The sequence below is a fragment of the Oncorhynchus gorbuscha genome, linkage group LG09, assembly GCF_021184085.1.
Source record: "Oncorhynchus gorbuscha isolate QuinsamMale2020 ecotype Even-year linkage group LG09, OgorEven_v1.0, whole genome shotgun sequence".
Taxonomy (NCBI): domain Eukaryota; kingdom Metazoa; phylum Chordata; class Actinopteri; order Salmoniformes; family Salmonidae; genus Oncorhynchus; species Oncorhynchus gorbuscha.
In genome coordinates this window covers 88,345,252-88,366,392 of record NC_060181.1, presented here as the reverse complement: position 1 = coordinate 88,366,392, position 21,141 = coordinate 88,345,252, and the positions used below count along the sequence as shown (strand labels likewise).

At 43.5% G+C, this 21,141-nt stretch overlaps 1 protein-coding gene across 1 annotated transcript in view; it reads left to right on the top strand.

Annotated features, from left to right (window-relative positions):
* The window catches only part of LOC124044237 (calcitonin gene-related peptide type 1 receptor-like), a 41,877-nt gene extending 21,326 nt beyond the window's left edge, over nucleotides 1-20,551 (top strand). Inside the window, exons 2-13 of the mRNA XM_046363835.1 lie at nucleotides 3,318-3,443; nucleotides 5,969-6,122; nucleotides 8,421-8,531; nucleotides 11,892-12,004; nucleotides 12,405-12,496; nucleotides 12,660-12,786; nucleotides 13,622-13,775; nucleotides 14,197-14,257; nucleotides 14,713-14,779; nucleotides 17,047-17,265; nucleotides 19,601-19,642; nucleotides 20,297-20,551. Of these exons, the coding sequence (XP_046219791.1) occupies nucleotides 3,369-3,443; nucleotides 5,969-6,122; nucleotides 8,421-8,531; nucleotides 11,892-12,004; nucleotides 12,405-12,496; nucleotides 12,660-12,786; nucleotides 13,622-13,775; nucleotides 14,197-14,257; nucleotides 14,713-14,779; nucleotides 17,047-17,265; nucleotides 19,601-19,642; nucleotides 20,297-20,518 (1,437 nt within the window). The 5' untranslated portion in view covers nucleotides 3,318-3,368 and the 3' untranslated portion in view covers nucleotides 20,519-20,551. The remainder of the gene's footprint in view (nucleotides 1-3,317; nucleotides 3,444-5,968; nucleotides 6,123-8,420; nucleotides 8,532-11,891; nucleotides 12,005-12,404; nucleotides 12,497-12,659; nucleotides 12,787-13,621; nucleotides 13,776-14,196; nucleotides 14,258-14,712; nucleotides 14,780-17,046; nucleotides 17,266-19,600; nucleotides 19,643-20,296) is intronic.
* The last annotated feature ends 590 nt before the right edge of the window (nucleotides 20,552-21,141 follow it).

The window sequence follows — 21,141 nt, the reverse complement described above, 5'->3', positions numbered from 1 at the left end:
CCAGCCGTGCTGCAACCTCAAACCGTTACCATGCTGCTTTAAATGCGTAGTCTTCTGTATCTCTTTCCAGACAAATTCCACAATACTCATATTAAAGGGACAATCTGTAAGCTTTTCTGTCCAAAGTGTCAGGGCCTACGCTTCTAAATCGTGATTCATATACAATAACATCCAAGAGACTGGTGTTCGGATGCACCTGACAAAGACTTGTGTCAACTGTATGCATTGGGAATTTCAAAATGTAATGTTAATGTAAATACTCCATGTGAATTTCAAAATACAAAGAGAGCAATATAAAGACTTTTCTCAAAGATTGTTTGGACTAGCAAATGCTTTTTACTGTATATGTCTTCAGCCACAGTGTTGATCTATATACAAATACAGTAGGACTACACCAAAATGAGAAAATGTACATGAAAAATGCCTCCAAGTCAATCAAGTTCGAACATATTAGACATCAGGTGTTTCTTCACTGTCCCCATTGCCCTCTGTACATCCTCTAGGCAAAGAAGAACTGTGCAATAAGAACTGTCCAATAAGAACTGTCCAATAAGAAGTGAACTGGATTACATATGTATGCTCTGTTGCTTTAAGTAATGGTGATGGCACAGCACAGCCCACAGCTGCACGGAGCCCATGCGATGTCCGTGGTTGGGAATAATCTGAGGAGGGGGGACAAGAGCGCTCACTTCCTTTGAGAGTTCATTTGATTTTGGTAGAGAGCAAATGGGTGTATATAAGTGGAGGCTCTTCAGAGGAGGACCATCCTCCGCGGTGAATTTAATACATTTTTTAATTGTAAAGCATTTAAAAGTTATCATTTTTAGTTAAAACCGTACAAAATATAATCATATGTCACCAAACAATTGATTAAAACACACTATCCGCAAAAATGATCTACAGTAGCCTCAACAGCACTCTGTAGGGTAACCCAATGGTGTAGCCGGAGGACAGCTAGCTTTCGTTTTCCTCTTGGTACACTGACTTCAATACAATAACTAGGAGGCTCATGGTTCTCACCCACTTCCGTAAACGTACAAATTCATTTCTTCCAAAATGAAGGAGAAAGAAAGAGAGAGTGTGTATATTTTTTTCCGCTTACTTAGCTAGCAAATGTAGCCAGCTAGTTTAGCCTACTGAAACACCCTGCTTAAACAGAGTGAAGCTATGTTAACTAGCTGGCTATGACAGAGGGATGCTATCTTAGCTAGCTGGCTATAACAGAGGGATGCTATGTTAACTAGCTTGCTATAACAGAGGGATGCTATGTTAACTAGCTGGCTATGACAGAGGGATGCTATGTTAGCTAGCTGGCTATGACTGGAACAACACTGGAACTCTTCCAAGTCAAGCTTTTTGGTTTGACTAATTTTTTGCCCCTGGGGCCTGCCGGTGTAACTGCTTACTGACTGTATATTGTAACGTTACTGCATGATTGTAGCGGGTTTACTAACGTGTTAGTTCTATTAGCTTTGCTGACTATGACGTTACTTTAGCTAATAATGTTGACAACTATGTAGGCAGCGTGTAGCTGTTGGGCTTGGAACGTTTTTTTTTCGCATACAGCTGATGTGCATTGAAGTTCACAAGCAAAGGGAAGAGGTGAGAGGCGAGCGCATAGATGTGAGAAGGAATACAACGGCAGCGGTGAAGGAGGAACGGAAATGTAATGGTGTTGATTGCTGTGATGTTCATGTTAAATGGATGCCCTTTTAAGAGCACACAAGAGTTATGGGCTGAGGGAGAGAGAACCAGGATAGAGTTATGGGCTGAGGGAGAGAGAACCAGGATAGAGTTATGGGCTGAGGGAGAGAGAACTAGGATAGAGTTATGGGCTGAGGCTGAGAGAACCAGGATAGAGTTATGGGCCGAGGGAGAGAGAACCAGGATAGAGTTATGGGCTGAGGGAGAGAGAACCAGGATAGAGTTATGGGCTGAGGGAGAGAGAACCAGGATAGAGTTATGGGCTGAGGGAGAGAGAACCAGGATAAAGTTATGGGCTGAGGGAGAGAGAACCAGGATAGAGTTATGGGCTGAGGGAGAGAGAACCAGGATAGAGTTATGGGCTGAGGGAGAGAGAACCAGATTGAGAAACAGGATAGAGATATGGGCTGAGGGAGGGAGAACCAGATTGAGAAACAGGATAGAGATGTGGGCTGAGGGAGAGAGAACCAGGATAGAGTTTTTATTTTAACCTTTATTTAACTAGGCAAGTCAATTAAGAACAAATTCTTATTTTCAATGACGGCCTAGGAACAGTGGGTTAACTGCCTGTTCAGGGGCAGTGTTACGGTAAATGAGTGAAGAGGTGTGGAGTCAGGCGCAGAGAGCAAAAGATGTGGGAAAAACAACACGCTTTAATGTCCCGGAAACATAACATGTACAAAAGTGGAAACACAAAATGAACAGAAATATAAACGGACAGCGTGAAACCCAAAATGCCAACAAAAATACACTCAAACAACAAAACAGACAAACAAGCCCGCACGAAACAGAAGAGGGCTGAACAGACTATATATAACCCTATCCTAACAACCAAACTAGAAACAGGTGCTACCAATTAGACAAAACTGAACGAACACAGAACGGCGACCGCCGAGCGCCAACCGAACAAGAAGGGGAGTCACCTTCGGTAATATTCGTGACAGGCAGAACTACAGATTTGTACATTATCAGCTCGGGAGTTGAACTTGCAACCTTTCGGTTACTAGTTCACCGCTCTAACCACTAGGCTACCCTGCCACCCAACTCTCTTCTAGACTACCTCCCGCCTCTGTGTGTTTTGTATGCTGTGTGTGCGTGCGTATGTATGTCACTTTGTACCTATTAGCGATACCTATTAGCGATAATGCTAATGATAACCATCTGCTGGTAGATAGAAAGGCTTTCCCAAAAATCTTCTCATTTAAATGTTAACAACAAAGTAACCTGTGGCTTCCTGCTAGAATAATATCATGATTATTTGCATCGACCCAGTGGCTATTTGTTTTACAAACTCTGCAATCAGATGAACCCCACAGAAACGCAGCTAACCAAACAACAGTCTCTGGGTGGTGCCCAGTTGAGTTAAAGGGTAACTACACCCAGAATTGAACAATTTTACGATTTTCTTCAGACCTCAAAATGGGTCTCCTGATGTGTTTTTAGCATTGATGTGGACTTAGAACACCCAAATGTTGTTGGTTTTATACAAATAAGTTGTGATTTTTGTGAGAGAAAACCTGAAAATACTGCGAAACCCTGTCCAAACCCTCTTCTTACTAAGAAGAGTGACAATGTAAGTCTGTGTTTCAATGGACTTTTTTTCCTTTTAACAGATCGATAGTCATTAAAGAGGGAGAAATAACCAGAAGAGTGGATCATTTGATATGCCAAAAAAGAAGATGGATTGTTTTGGGTACTGTTGGATGGTCATCTGTCTCCTACTGGGCACTGCAACTGAGGCAAGAGTTCACTTTCTTTACCCTCTCTTTACTCTGTATCTATATCTGTTGCTCTCTCTGTCACGCACGCACACGCACGCACGCACGCACGCACGCACGCACGCACGCACGCACGCACGCACGCACGCACGCACGCACGCACGCACACACACACACACACACACACACACACACACACACACACACACACACACACACACACACACACACACACACACACACACACACACACACACACACACACACACACCCATAAATGCAGGACCATATTGTCTACTGTGTGAGTGGGGGAGATTCATACACTGTATAACATGTGTGCCATGTTAATACTCTGCTCAGTAGTACAACATCATGGTTGTTTGGGAGCATTAATTGGTGTATGTATCCTTTCTCTCTCTAGTGATTTCTTTATGTGGAAAATCTAAATAACTTTGGTGAATGAACGTTTATATTGATGAGTAATCAATAAGGTGCCTGTATGAGGTGGTAAGTGGTCAATATAATAACATATAGGTCATGACACTGGCAGACTGATCTAGAACAAACATATCAGACAGCAAAACATCCATTGAATACAAAAGCAGTGTACTTTATTTAACCAGGCAAGTCAGCTAAGAACAGGGGCAGAATGACAGATTTTTACCATATTTATCAGCTCAGAGATTTGATCTAGCAACCTTTGGGTTACTGGCCCAATGCTCTATCCACTAGGCTACCTGCCACCCCATGCTATGTTATACACTGCTCAAAAAAATAAAGGGAACACTTAAACAACACAATGTAACTCTAAGTCAATCACACTTCTGTGAAATCAAACTGTCCACTTAGGAAGCAACATTGATTGACAATAAATTTCACATGCTGTTGTGCAAATGGAATAGACAACCGATGTAAACTATAGGCAATTAGCAAGACACCCCCAATAAAGGAGTGGTTCTGCAGGTGGTGACCACAGACCACTTCTCAGTTCCTATGCTTCCTGGCTGATGTTTTGGTCACTTTTGAATGCTGGCGGTGCTTTCACTCTAGTGGTAGCATGAGACCAAGTCTACAACCCACACAAGTGGCTCAGGTAGTGCAGCTCATCCAGGATGGAACATCAATGCGAGCTGTGGCAAGAAGGTTTGCTGTGTCTGTCAGCGTAGGGTCCAGAGCATGGAGGCGCTACCAGGAGACAGACCAGTACATCAGGAGACGTGGAGGAGGCCGTAGGAGGGCAACAACCCAGCAGCAGGACCGCTACCTCTGCCTTTGTGCAAGGAGGAGCAGGAGGAGCACTGCCAGAGCCCTGCAAAATGACCTCCAGCAGGCCACAAATGTGCATGTGTCTGCTCAAATGGTCAGAAACAGACTCCATGAGGGTGGTATGAGGGCCCGACGTCCACAGGTGGGGGTTGTGCTTACAGCCCAATACCGTGCAGGATATTTGCCATTTGCCAGAGAACACCAAGATTGGCAAATTAGCCACTGGTGCCCTGTTCTCTTCACAGATGAAAGCAGGTTCACACTGAGCACATGTGACAGACGTGACAGTCTGGAGACGCCGTGGAGAACGTTCTGCTGCCTGCAACATCCTCCAGCATGACCCGTTTGGCGGTGGGTCAGTCATGGTGTGGGGTGGCATTTCTTTGGGGGGCTGCACAGCCCTCCACTTGCTCACCAGAGGTAGCCTGACTGCCATTAGGTACCGAGATGAGATCCTCAGACCCCTTGTGCGACCATATGCTGGTGCGGTTGGCCCTGGGTTCCTCCTAATGCAAGACAATGCTAGACCTCATGTGGCTGGAGTGTGTCAGCAGTTCCTGTAAGAGGAAGGCATTGATGCTATGGACTGGCCCGCCCGTTCCCCAGAGCTGAATCCAATTGAGCACATCTGGGACATCATGTCTCGCTCCATCCACCAACGCCACGTTGCACCACAGACTGTCCAGGAGTTGGCGGATGCTTTAGTCCAGGTCTGGGAGGAGATCCCTCAGGAGACCCTCCGCCACCTCATCAGGAGCATGCCCAGGCATTGTAGGGAGGTCATACAGGCACGTGGAGGCCACACACACTACTGAGCCTAATTTTGACTTGTTTTAAGGACATTACATCAAAGTTGGATCAGCCTGTAGTATGGTTTTCCACTTTAATTTTGAGTGTGACTCCAAATCCAGACCTCCATGGGTTGATAAATTTGATTTCCATTGATAATTTTTGTGTGATTTTGTTGTCAGCACATTCAACTATGTAAAGAAAAAGTATTTAATAAGAATATTTAATTCATTCAGATCTAGGATGTGTTATTTTAGTGTTCCCTTTATTTTATTTTTTTGAGCAGTGTAGTATGGTATGGTATGTGATGCTATGTGTTATGGTATGGTATGTGATGCTATGTGTTATGGTATGGTATGTGATGCTATGTGTTATGGTATGTGATGTGATGCTTTGTGTTATGGTATGTGATGTGATGCTTTGTGTTATGGTATGTGATGTGATGCTATGTGTTATGGTATGGTATGTGATGTTATGGATTCTCCTTGCAGATCTTAGTTGCGGCTAGCCCAGAGGTGAACAGTACCCAGCAGCACCTACAGCTGAATGTCTACCACGATATAGGACTCACCAGGAACAAGATTGTGACAGCCCAGTTCGAGTGCTACCAGAAAATCATGAAGGACAACGACCACAACAAAATAGGTAAAAAACAACAGATAATAATAATAATAATAATAATATTACCTGCTTTCAGGCAAAATATTTGCCTAACGCCAAAAAATTCATGGTTATTGGCTACATCTTCAGCCCATTAAGGTACGATAACTTGATTACTGAGTGCATGAGATTGAATCCTAAGTGGGATCGATTCATGTTGCATAAGCCCTCGAGTTGAGCACCTGATGTCCAACGAGGAGCTCTTTTATAGGGAGAAGAAGAAAATAATCTGTTTTGTGTAGTCAATGACTAAAGTGTGATAATCCCACCAGTCTATTAGTATCCAGACCATTAACATTAACCAGTCGGCAGGTGAGGAGACAGTGCATCTTAAGCCAGCCTGAGGGACTGAGGGACTGAGAGGAATGCCAATATATCAGTGCTTCTGTGGTGTAATTTACACAAGGTGCTGTAAGCCTCTCATTTGGATGGTAATCCACTAGCGTTGTGTCTGATTAGCATTGCAGTCACACCGGCAATCAAGGAGGTGTTCGCTTGGCATCTTGGCTAATTAGAAATCCTATCACACAGTAAGGTGTGGCTCTAGGGTGTCTGTCTGAGAGTGGTGGTTGTAAGTGCATGAGGAGAGGTAAGGAGTAGTGAGGAGGAGGAGCAGCAGGAGGCTTCAGGAGAGAGAGGGAGCATCTGACAGAACAGACGTAAAGTGTTAGCTGTGTTCGGTCATACTTAATGTTGGGGAACGCTACAGGTGTAATGCCACAGCTTTTTATAGACTCTAAACATAATCCTGATTTATCTGACTTATCGAACCAAAACATTTGGAGATATTTGGAAAAGTGCATTTACTACCTTCATTTTATTTGTATTTATATATATATATTTTATTAATTTTTAAAATTTATTTAACTAGGCAAGTCACTTAAGGACAAATTCTTATTTACAATGACGGCCTAAACCGGCAAAACACGGACGATACTGAGCCAGTTGTGCGGCGCCCTACGGGACTCCCAATCACAGCCGGTTGTGATACAGCCTGAATTCACAGGGTCTGTAGTGATGCTTCAAGCACTGAGATGCAGTGCCTTAGACCACTGTGCCACACGTTAGCCAAATAATGCTTTTAACCATTGTGTTACAATATGTACAGTATTTAATAATGTGTTTGTGTGGGTGGTTGCCAAGGTAAGGAGGTAGGACACATCTCCATCAGTAGAGTTACCAATCTTTGTCAGGAAAATGTTTTCCAAAATAACTTTCCCCTTCAAAAACAACTTCTAGCTCTTCAGTTATGTCAAGCATTATTGTCAACACATGCCAGGGGATTGTCAATTTCAATCCAAAGCTTTAAAACACACATCCCACCCCTGTTGTCAAAATCAAAGCCTGAAACACCTGACTACCTGATGAAAGAGATGCAAAGTACATAGTGAGAAAGGCAGTGGTAGAAACAGATCCTGGCTGATATTTAACACAGTGAGAGAGGCAGTGGTAGAAACAGATCCTGGCTGATATTTAACACAGTGAGAGAGGCAGAGGTAGAAACAGATCCTGGCTGATATTTAACATAGTGAGAGAGGCAGTGGTAGAAACAGATCCTGGCTGATATTTAACACAGTGAGATAGGCAGAGGTAGAAACAGATCCTGGCTGATATTTAACATAGTGAAAGAGGCAGTGGTAGAAACAGATCCTGGCTGATATTTAACACAGTGAGAGAGGCAGTGGTAGAAACAGATCCTGGCTGATATTTAACACAGTGAGAGAGGCAGTGGTAGAAACAGATCCTGGCTGATATTTAACATAGTGAGAGAGGCAGTAGTAGAAACAGATTCTGGCTGATATTTAACACAGTGAGAGAGGCAGTGGTAGAAACAGATTCTGGCTGATATTTCTTTAAAATATTCCTTTCCCATTCATTTTTTTCCCCTAAAATTGATGTTATGGTTGATGGAAGACAGAGTCAGGAACAATGATATGGGATGTGGGATATTTCAATATCTGGGTTATCCACTGTAATGTCTCATTTCCACCATACAATTAGGAGCATTGGCAGAATCGTAATGTATTTAACCTGATTTGTATGCAAGAATAAATGAAGACGTTAGCATTAGCAACACAATATATCAGCAGGTGTCTCTAAAAACTACTGAGTGTGATGTCAACAAACAACATTTTTACTTATATCACTGCGTATTGATTGATATGACCTGTTGATTCTTGTAGCAGACAGTGACAGTGTCAGTGACCTCTCAGTGACCTCTCAGTGCTCCTGCTTGATGTGAACACGTGCTTCATTTGAACTCTGATGGTTTCTATGCTGCAGGGCCAGTGTGTAACCGGACCTGGGATGGATGGCTGTGCTGGGATGACACAGAGGCAGGCTTCACTTCAGAGCAGCACTGCCCTGACTACTTCCAGGACTTTGACCCCTCAGGTGAGCCCCTCGAAGGCCCTCCTACTTCCGGCGCCGACAGAAATGGCCGCCTCGCTTCGCGTTCCTAGGAAACTATGCAGTTTTTTGTTTTTTTTACATTAGTACCCCAGGTCATCACCCCAGGTCATCTTAGGTTTCATTACATACAGTCGAGAAGAACTACTGAATATAAGATCAGCGTCAACTCATCATCAGTACGACCAAAAATATGTTTTTCGCGACGCGGATCCTGTGTTCTGCCTTTCAAACAGGACAACGGAATGGATCCCATGCAGCGACCCAAAAAAACGACTCCAAAAAAGAGGGAAACGAGGCTGTCTTCTGGTCAGACTCCGGAGAAGGGCACACCGTGCACCACTCCCTAGCATTCGTCTTGCCAATGTCCAGTCTCTTGACAACAAGGTTGATGAAATCTGTGCAAGGAGGAAGCATTCCAGAGGGACATCAGAGACTGTAACGTTCTTTGCTTCATGGAAACATGGCTCACTGGAGAGACGCTATCCGAGGCGGTGCAGCCAACGGGTTTCTCCACGTATCATGCCGACAGAAACAAACATCTCTCTGGTAAGAAGAGGGGCGGGGGTGTAGGCTAACGAGACATGGTGTGATGAAAGAAACATACAGGAACTCAAATCCTTCTGTTCACCTGATTTAGAATTCCTCAAAATCAAATGTAGACCGCATTATCTACCAAGAGAATTCTCTTCGATTATAATCACAGCCGTATATAAAACATTCCCTAACCAGAAACCGTGGATTGATGGCAGCATTCGCGTGAAACTGAAAGCGCGAACCACTGCTTTTAATCAGGGCAAGGTGTCTGGTAACATGACCGAATACAAACAGTGCAGCTACTCCCTCCGCAAGGCTATCAGACAAGCTAAGCGTCAGAACAGAGACAAAGTAGAATCTCAATTCAACGGCTCAGACACAAGAGGCATGTGGCAGGGTCTACAGTCAATCACGGACTACAAAAATAAATCCAGCCCAGTCACGGACCAGGATGTCTTGCTCCCAGGCAGACTAAATATTTTTTTTTGCCCGCTTTGAGGACAATACAGTGCCACCGACACGGCCTGCAACGAAAACATGCAGTCTCTCCTTCACTGCAGCCGAGGTGAGTAAGAGATTTAAACGTGTTAACCCTCACAAGGCTGCAGGCCCAGACGGCATCCCCAGCCGCACCCTCAGAGCATGCGCAGACCAGCTGGCCAGTGTGTTTACGGACATATTCAATCAATCCCTATACCAGTCTGTTGTTCCCACATGCTTCAAGAGGGCCACCATTGTTCCTGTTCCCAAGAAAGCTAAGGTAACTGAGCTAAACGACTTCCGTCATCATGAAGTGCTTTGAGAGACGAGTCAAGGACCATATCACCTCCACCCTACCTGACACCCTAGACCCACTCCAATTTGCTTACCGCCCAAATAGGTATAGACGATGCAATCTCAACCACACTGCACACTGCCCTAACACATCTGGACAAGAGGAATACCTATGTGAGAATGCTGTTCATCGACTACAGCTCGGCATTCAACACCATAGTACCCTCCAAGCTCGTCATCAAGCTCGAGACCCTGGGTCTCGACCCCGCCCTGTGCAACTGGGTAATGGACTTCCTGACGGGCCGCCCCCAGGTGGTGAGGGTAGGCAACAACATCTCCTCCCCGCTGATCCTCAGGAGGCTGAAGAAATTCGGCTTGTCACCAAAAGCACTCACAAACTTCTACAGATGCACAATCGAGAGCATCCTGGCGGGCTGTATCACCGCCTGGTACGGCAACTGCTCCGCCCTCAACCGTAAGGCTCTCTAGAGGGTAGTGAGGTCTGCACAACGCATCACCGGGGGCAAACTACCTGCCCTCCAGGACACCTACACCACCCGATGTTACAGGAAGGCCATAAAGATCATCAAGGACATCAACCACCCGAGCCACTGCCTGTTCACCCCGCTATCATCCAGAAGGCGAGGTCAGTACAGGTGCATCAAAGCTGGGACCGAGAGACTGAAAAACAGCTTCTATCTCAAGGCCATCAGACTGTTAAACAGCCACCACTAACATTGAGTGGCTGCTGCCAACACACTGACACTGACACTGACTCAACTCCAGCCACTTTAATAATGGGAATTGATGGGAAATGATGTAAATATATCACTAGCCACTTTAAACAATGCTACCTTATATAATGTTACTTACCCTACATTATTCATCTCATATGCATACGTATATACTGTACTCTATATCATCGACTGTATCCTTATGTAATACATGTATCACTAGCCTCATATGTATATACTGTACTCGATACCATCTACTGTATCTTGCCTATGCTGCTCTGTACCATAACTCATTCATATATCATTATGTACATATTCCTTATCCCCTTACACTGTGTATAAGACAGTAGTTTTGGAATTGTTAGTTAGATTACTTGTTGGTTATTACTGCATTGTCGGAACTCGAAGCACAAGCATTTTGCTACACTCGCATTAACATCTGCTAACCATGTGTATGTGCCCACCGACATGGGCTAAAGTTCCTGGGGAGTGGGGACCCACCTTTTATGCAGGTTTTCATTTCAATCTGCAACTCCCATAAAAACTGCTGAATAAATGTAGAAAATGTAACTGAATAATTCCAGCTATTTCACGTGATATGTTCTGTCTTGGAATAATTCTAAAATAGCAGATTCAAGGTGTTCCAATTCATTGGTTCCCTCGAACCAAGCAGATATAAATAAACCACAGGGTTTTGTTCTAGCCCAGCACTAACACATCTTTTTCAAATAATCCTAATCATACTCATCAGTCGGGACAACGACCAGTTTCATCTGGTGTATTAGTGCTGGGCTGGAATAAAAGCCCGCACATCATGTAGCTCTCCAGGACTGGAGCTCTACAGCCCTTGTCTAATGGGGTGATATCATTGGTAGTGCAATACAACATTCAGTGGATCCTCCAGGATCAACATTGAGAAACACTGGGTTTGAGGCAGACACAGCAATCCCTCCTCCTTCCGGGCTAGTTTGGTCATTTTGAGTCCTATCCTTTTTTATCAAATGCCTTTCTTTTTCCTTTTTCCATTTACTTTTTATTTAATTCAAGTCCCAGAGGCTTCAGAAACTAAGTCTCAGAGGCTTCAGAAACTAAGTCTCAGAGGCTTCAGAAACTCAGTCACAGAGGCTTCAGAAAGTATGTTGCTTTAAAAGCACTTGCAAATTTTATTACTGTGAGGAAAGATGACATTTTCTGAAAAAAGACCTGTTTTGAAGATGAATTTTCAGATTTCTGCATTTTGAAGCCTGTATCTGATGTGGTTAGAGTTTCATCTCCAACATTTTGATGTAATGCTCTACAGAAATGGTGACAAAAATCTGCAGTGAGAACGGACACTGGTTTCTGCATCCCGACAGCAACCGAACGTGGACTAACTACACGCGATGCAACGAGCACACTAAAGAAGGCAGGATGGTACGTCACTGTCTGAAATATTTTTATTCATCTTCTCAATTACACAAGATTTTACAGTACAAAGTGAAAAGAATATCAAATGGATGTTCTACTAATTCAAAAACAGTTGCTTGCTGCATGTGAGGAATGTTATTTTGCCCTCCTAGAGAAACTTGCAGATTGCTGTTTTGAATGGACATAAAGCATTTGAAAAAACATGTGGAGATGGTATTTGGCTAAGGCTTTGAGCTCTCTGCTCTGTGATTAATATAATAATAATAATAATAATTATCAGGGCTCTTTGACTATAACTAACAAGGGCATTTTATATTGATTATTGAGTGCATTATGTAGTGAGGGTGTTAGCCAGGCTAAGACATGCTAGGATAATATGAGGCTTATCATGTCTACTCTCTTCCAGACTGCCATGAATTTATTCTACTTGGCTCTCATTGGCCACGGCTTGTCACTAATATCCCTATTCATTTCCCTGGGAATATTTTTCAATTTCAAGTGAGTATAAATGAACCAAACAACATAAATAACTAAATACTCAAAGGCGTTGTTCCTCGGTCTGTTTTTATTCACAGATAGCTGGTACAAATAACTTTTCACTTTGTGTTTCTGTTTTTATCTCCACAATGACAACGTCTGCTCCTTTTCTCCTTTCGTGTAGGAGTTTAAGTTGCCAAAGGGTCACTCTCCACAAAAACCTCTTCTTCTCCTTTGTTTTGAATTCGGTCATCACCATCATCTGGTTGACCGCTGTGGCGAATAACCAGGAACTGGTACAAAGAAACCCTGTGAGTTTATGGATCGTTGGAGGGATGGGTGGATGGATGGATGGTTGGATGGTTGGATGGATCGTTGGAGGGATGGGTGGATGGATGGATGGATGGATGGTTGGATGGTTGGATGGATGGATCGTTGGGGGGATGGGTGGATGGATGGATGGTTGGATGGATCGTTGGAGGGATGGGTGGATGGATGGATGGATGGATGGATGGGTGGGTGGTAGGTAAAGTCTCTCTGCGGCAGACTTTATGAGCAATATGTGTGGGTGGTAGATAACATGCGTTTGTATATAAATATAAATAATTGTATATCTATATTATACTATGTAATGTATATCATACAGCCACACACCAGTGTAACGGTAGGACACACACTGCTAATTTACTGCTGCATTTATAGATATGAATTTATAGATATTAATTTGTAGATATTTAGCCCAGAAAAACTACATGACGTGGATCCAAATTGATAGTACTTATTTTTGCGTTAGCTAGGTAGCGATAGCTAGCGCCAGTCAGCTCTACCTGTGTCAAAACTCTGCTATTTTTTATACTATAGCTTGTTCTCCATCTTCTTTTTAAATCATAAGCCAGCGTGTTTTCAGCACTTTTATTTCCATGACTGATCAAAACTCATTTTCTCATGCTTTCGCTTGTCTCTCTGCGGCAGACTTTATGAGCAATATGTTAGGAATATCAAATCACAATAAAGTCACAGTATCGGATCGCAATACTTATAGAATCTTGAGAATCGCAATAGATATGGTATCGGCACCTAAATATGGTGATGATGTCGTATATCGTGAGGCCAGCCCTAAATTTCACCCCATGTTCTTTTTTCTAGACAAGCTGTAAAGTGTCCGTGTTCATCCATCTTTATCTGTTTGGCTGCAACTACTTCTGGATGCTATGCGAAGGGATATACCTCCACACCCTCATCGTTGTTGCCGTGTTCGCTGAGAAACAGCACTTGATGTGGTACTATCTCCTCGGCTGGGGTAGGTTTTTGGGATCTCCTCGGCTGGGGTAGGTTTTTGAGATCTCCTCGATTGGGGTAGGTTTTTGGGATCTCCTCGGTTTGGGTAGGTTTTTGGGATCTCCTCGGTTGGGGTAGGTTTTTGGGGGATGTGGTACTATCTCCTCGGCTGGGGTAGGTTTTGGGGGATGTGGTACTATCTCCAAGGGTGGGGTAGGTTTTTGGGGGATGTGGTACTATCTCCTCGGCTGGGGTAAGTTTTTGGGGGATGTGGTACTATCTCCACGGGTGGGGTAGGTTTTTGGGGGATGTGGTACTATCTCCACGGGTGGGGTAGATTTTGGGGACAACGTCATATCCCTTATCGGATATGAAGTGTGATGTTATTTCATGGAAGTAGCATTGTTTGTCACTAACAAAGGATGTCTGTTGTTGTTTTTCAGGCTTTCCTCTAATTCCAGCATCTATACATGCGATCGCTCGCAGTTACTACTACAATGACAAGTGAGTTACTTTCATCGTTTTTCCCTTAATTGTTTTCATTGAATTGATCATTCCTTAAAACTACAAGCTATTCATACAGCATAATGCCTATTTCCTGTCATTAGTTTCTATGATTAGTTTCTATGACAGCAGTATTCCCTACCCTGATATCGATTGCCTTCTAGTGCTTTCAATTACATTTCATTCATATGTTTCCTGTAAGCATCTCCTTTTAAATCGAATTTCAACAATAAAAGTAGCAGACCCTGAATGCATGATTCTGCTGAATGCCTGATTCTCCTGATTCCCTACCCTGATATCGATTGCCTTCTAGTGCTTTCAATTACATTTCATTCATATGTTTCCTGTAAGCATCTCCTTTTAAATCGAATTTCAACAATAAAAGTAGCAGACCCTGAATGCATGATTCTGCTGAATGCCTGATTCTCCTGAATGCCTGATTCTCCCTCCTACAGTTGTTGGATAAGCTCCAACACTTCACTCCTCTACATAATCCATGGGCCCATCTGCGCTGCTCTGTTGGTAAGTCTGTAATACAGTTAGGTGCATGCAAATTAAAAAACTATATTCTGGCGACTGTTGAGTGCAATCTTGGATAAAAAGGGGGGTGCAGTGTACCAGAATGTTGTTTTAATTTTAAAGGGATAGTTCAGTGAAATTACATATTTAATTTCCTTACCTTGAAAGCAGCCTATGGACAAGGAGAGACTGAAATTCACAGTTTAGTTTTGTTAAATTGGCCAAGTAATATCCACGTAAATAATTTCACAGAACTATCCCTTTAATTTACCTGCAGTTTGGCCTCAACGGCTGGTCCCTCTGTGGACTGACCCGTCCATGAGTCATTTGGCAGAACAACATGTCACTGGTTACCCTTCAAAGTAAACTGGCAAATCAAGCATCCTCCTGTGCTTTGCAATTATTATCTGAGGGTCCAATCTGGTACACAGCTGCATTGTCTTATCAGATGTGCTGATGTTTCTTTATTTTGAGGACTTCTGCATAAAATGTGCTTCCTTGTCGTGCTGCTACTCCAGTTTCAACTGTTCTGCCTGCAGCTATGGAACACTGACCTGTTCACCGGACATGCTACCTTGCCCCAGACCTGCTGTTTTCATCTCTCTCTCTCTCTCTCTCTCTCTCTCTCTCTCTCTCTCTCTCTCTCTCTCTCTCTCTCTCTCTCTCTCTCTCTCTCTCTCTCTCTCTCTCTCTCTCTCTCTCTCTCTACCACACCTGTTGTCCCTCTCGCTCTCTCTCTCTCTCTCTGGCCTTAAAACCTTTTGTGACTAGGGGGCAGTATTTTCATTTTTGGAAAAATAACGTTCCTGTAGTAAACGGGATATTTTTTCAGGAGAAGATGCTAGAATATGCATATAATTGACAGCTTAGGATAGAAAACACTCTACAGTTTCCAAAACTGTAAAAATATTGTCTGTGAGTATAACAGAACTGATATTGCAGGCGAAAGCCTGAGAAAAACCCAATCCGGATGTGACTCTTCTTTTGAAAACTCTGCGTTCCAATGCATCCCTATTGAGCAGTGAATGGGCTATCAACCAGATTACTTTTTCTCCGTATTCCCCAAGGTGACTACAGCATTGTGACGTAGTGTTACGCATTTATGTTGAAGAATAGCCGTAAGTGGCTACATTGCACAACTGGTCACCTGATGGCTCCCAGAGTGATTCTCGTGTAAAATACAGAGGTAGCCATTATTCCAATCGGTCTGAAAAACCAATTATCCCGGTGGATATATTATCAAATAGATATTTGAAAAACACCTTGAGGATTGATTATAAACAACGTGTTTCTGTCGATATTATGGAGCTAATTTGGAATATTTTTCGGCGTTTTCGTGACTGTAATTTCCGGGCGATTTCTCAGCCAAACATGAAGAACAAATGGAGCTATTTCGCCTACAAAAATAATATTTTTGGAAAAAAGGAACATTGGCTATCTACCTGGGAGTGTCGTGAGTGAAAATATCCGAAGCTCATCAAAGGTAAACAATTTAATTTGATTGCTTTTCTGATTTCCGTGACCAAGTTACCTGCTGCTTGCTGGACAAAATGCTAAACAAATGTTTGTCTAGCTTTGGCTGTAAAGCACATTTTGAAAATCTGAGATGACAGGGTGATTAACAAAAGGCTAAGCTGTGTCTCAATATATTTCACTTGTGATTTTCATGAATAGGAATATTTTCTAGGAGTATTTATGATTGTTGCGTTATGCTAATTAGTGTCAGTTGATGATTACGCTCCCACACGCGGGATGGGGAGTCACTAGAGGTGAATAATTTCCATGTACTCTTATAATCTCTACCCAGCACATCCAAAAGAGGACTGGCCACTCCTTAGAGCCTGGTTCCTCTCTAGGTTTCATCCTAGATTCCTGACTTTCTATGGAGTTTTTCCTAGTCACAGTGTTTCTACATCTGCATTGGTTTCTGTTCAGGGTTTAAAGCTGGGTTTCTGTGAAAGCACATCTGCTAATGTAAAAATTGATTTAAAAATACATTTGATTTGATTTTATGTTTTCTCCTTGTTTGGTCAAGACGAGAATTGTAATGGTGATTATGTGAATCCACTCTCGACATCAGTGACTCAGAAACTTAAGAATTCACAATTTTCCAACATCAAGAAGTGAACACACTGTTGCTAACGGTCCTGAACAGTATTTCTTATATTTTTCCTGTATGGTGATAGCGGGTCCTTTGGATAAGCATGTCCTCTAGACTGCTAATATTATTCGGACTAATTTGTCAGTTTTCTCTCTCCTTCTCTTTCAAGGTGAACTTGTTCTTCCTGTTGAACATTGTGCGTGTCCTGATCACCAAGTTGAAGGTGACCAACCAGGCTGAGTCCAGCCTCTACATGAAGGCCGTGCGCGCCACCCTGATTCTTGTACCTCTCCTGGGCATCCAGTACGTCCTGTTGCCCTACAAACCAGAGGAACGAGTCTCCTCTGAGATCTACGACTACATCATGCACATCTTAATGCATTATCAGGTAAGACTATCCATTCTCCGCTAGTTACCCCAGCTCAGGAAATTATACATTTCTAGGCTTACTGTAATATATCTTCCATCTTTCCAACCGAGGTTAGAATGAATTTCTATGTAAATTGCCTTCAGAAAGTATTCATACCCCTTGACTTATTCCACATGTTGTTGTTACAGCCTGAATTCAAAAGTGATTAAATATATACACTATATATACAAAGGTATATGGCCATCCTTTCAAATTAGTGGATTCAGCTATTTCAGCCACACCCGTTGCTGACAGGTATTTAAAATCGAGCACACAACCATGCAATCTCCATAGACAAACATTTGCAGTAGAATGGCCTTACTGTAGAGCTCAGTGACTCATTGTGGCACCGTTATAGGATGCCACCTTTAAAACAAATCAGTTCTTCAAATAACTTCCCTGCTAGTGCTGCCCCGGTCAACTGTAAGTACTGTTATTGTGAAATGGATACATCTAGGAGCAACAACAGCTCAGCCGTGACGTGGTAGGCCACACAAGCTCACAGAACGGGACCACCAAGTGCTTAAGCGCGTAACGTGTAAAAATCATCTGCCCTCGGTTGTAACACTCACTACCGAGTTCCAAACCGCCACGGGAAACAATGTCAGCACAATAAATGTTCGTTGGGAGCTTCATGAAATGAGTTTCCATGGCCGAGCAGCCGCAAACAAGCCTAAGGTCACCGTGTGCAATGCCAAGCTTCGGCTGGAGTTGTGTGAAGCATTGGACTCTGGAGCAGTGGAAACGCGTTCTCTGGAGTGATCTGTCACGTTTCACCATCTGAAATGCCAGGAGAACGCAACCTGCCCCAATGCATAGTGCCAACTGTAAAGTTTGGTGGAAGAGTAATAATGGTCTGGGGCTGTTTTTCATGGTACGGGCTAGGCCGGTTCGTTCATTCCTATGCCACAGTTTTTGCAGTTTTAGTTTACTGCCTTATTACAAACAGGATGCATGTTTTGTAATAATTGTATTATGTACAGGCTTCCTTCTTTTCACTCTGTCTGTATTGTGGAGTAACTACAATGTTGTTGAGCCATCCTCAGTTTCCTTACAGCCATTAAATGCTGTAACGTTTTTAAAGTCATCATTGACCTCATTGTGAAATCCCTGAGCTGTTTCCTTCCTCTCCGGCAACTGAGTTAGGAAGGATGAGATACAGGCATTGTAGTGACTGGTTGTATCGATACAACCTCCAATGTGTAATTAATAACTTCACCATGCTCAAAGGGATATTCATTGTCTGCTTTTTTATTTTGACTCATCTACCAAGAGGTGCCCTTCTTTGGAAAACCTCCATGGTTATTGTGGTTGAATCTGTGTTTGAAATTCACTGCTCGACTGATGGAACTTTCAGATAATTGTATGTGTGTAGTTGAAAGATGAGATAGTCAATCAAAAATCATGTTAAACACTATTATTGAACACAGAGACCATGTGACTTATTAGGCACATTTTTACTCCTGAATTTATTTAGGCTTTCTATAACAAACGAGTTGAATATCTATTGACTTAATACGTTTCACTTTTCATTCAGGATGTAACCAAAAGTGGAAAAAGTCAAAGGGTGTGACTTTCTGATGGCATTGGATGTGTGTGTTGTCCGTAGTCATTTGGCAGATGTTCTTGTCCAGAGTTACTGTCTATAAGCGCATCAAACACATTCATCTAAAGCCACTGTCTCTCACTGTGTTCCCTATTATTGGCTTGTGAGTATTTATGAAGACCAGGTCGACTCCTTTCAGCTCCTGCATCTTTATCCCATGGCCTGTGGAAGACTGGCAGGAAGGAAAACATAAGTCACTGTCTGGGAGGGGAGGGTTGAATGCTGCAGCTCATGATGGGGAGGTGCAGTTGGAGCGTTCTGGGGCCAGGCTGATTCAGCTCAATAAATCATACAACACAACGTCTTTGTCTCTCTCTCTCTGTCACGCTCTGTCACGCTCTGTCTCTGTCTGTCTCTGTCTCTCTCTGTCTCTCTCTCTCTCTCCCTCTCTCTCTCTCTCTCTCTCTCTCTCTCTCTCTCTCTCTCTCTCTCTCTCTCTCTCTCTCTCTCTCTCTCTCTCTCTCTCTCTCTCTCTCTCTCTCTCTCTCTCTCTCTCTCTCTCTCTCTCTCTCTCTCTCTCTCTCTCTCTCTCTCTCTCACACTTGTTTTACATGCTCCTCGAAAGACCTGCTGCCAAAATGCATGAAAGTGGGAAAATCAGCATTCTGCCCCATGCCTCAACAGTTTTTTGCTGTTAGAGAACTTGAGACATTCTCCACGGGAAATGATGATGCATTTATAACCTGACTGGTAACACTTTTTTTTCAGGGGCTGCTGGTGGCCACCATCTTCTGCTTCTTCAACGGAGAGGTATGTTTCTCACCCACAATCATGTCCATCAGGTTTTCTGAAATCCCAGATAAAGAATTCTAGGTTGGATGATTCCCTTCCCTATTCACTGGGAATTTTCCAGGACTGTTTCAGGAATTTTGCAATTCTCTCCTCCCCTGTACCTCCTTGTCCTCAGCCCCCTGTGTGTATAAGCCGAGGTTAGGACACTTCCTCTTTGCATACCCTCCCCGTGAGTTGACCTGGGGATGTGTCTTGGGACGTTGACCCTCCAGAGCATTGCATAGGAGCGTGTGAGCCTCAGGAGTGGATTTTCTCCCAGACTAGAGATCATAAAAGCATTGGCAGGCATCCAGAGACAGTCAAGGGACCGTCCACAGAGTGGTATCAGCAGTGCTAGAGAGGGTTTTGTTCCAAAGTAGTAATTTGGGTATGGATTTGGCCCTTTACCTCCTTTGACAGCCATGCTTCACAAAACACATGGAGAGGACTAGGGTCAATATGGTCCTTGTAAATGACTGGAAGGTGGCGAGGCAAATACTGTATGACGATACATGGATGGTCTTGCAATTAGGGTTAATTCATTCTTAGTCATTCATGAAAGTAATTAATTGCTAATTGTATTCATGTATATTCTGTGTACTGAATCAAATGGTCCACATTGTGTCTTGGCAGGTGCAAGGCGTTCTGAGGAGACATTGGAAACAGTACCGTATGCAGTTCGGGAGCACCTTGACCCAATCGGATGCCATGCGGTCCGCCTCATACACAGCCTCTTCCATCACCGATGTCCAAGGCTGCTACAGCATCGACAGCAACACAGAACACTTGAATGGCAAGGGGGGCTGCCTTGACATCGAGACCTCCATCTTAAAATCGGAGAACCCGTTTACCTGAAGAAAGGCTAACTCTGCTGTGTATTTGGGAATGGAGGGGAGGGGTGGGGAAGGAGGGTGGGGGGTGCAGCATGTTTGGGAATGGAGGGGAGGTGTGGGGAAGGAGGGTGGGGGGTGCAGCATGTTTGGAAATGGAGAGGGGCTGCATCTTGTTTGGAAATGGAGGGTCGGGGGAAGGAGGGGGGAGGGTGTGCTGCAGCGTGTTTGAGAATGAGGGGAGGGGTGGGGGAAGTGGTGGGGGTTGCAGCGTGTTTGAGAATGGAGGTTGGGGGGGGGCTGCAGTTTGTTACTATGGTTACTGGGTTACTGTCACAAAGCGACGTTGGAGAACTGAACTGTTCTCCCGATATTTGCTGCATAAGCACCCCCCCCAAAAAGAAGGGATAAATAATAGAAGAATTATACACACTGAAAAAAAATACATTTGCTACCTTCGATGAACATGTTTGAATGGGCACTTAATCGTTTTATCTGCCTTGTGAGAATCACTATATTCTAAGTATCCATGTTCTAACATGCTCTTCCACTTTTCAGAGGAAGACAAATGTATATATTGTGATTATTTGTCTTAAAGCATTTAAATATTGGGCAGTCCTTTCAACATGACTGTACAAGTCAAAAGGA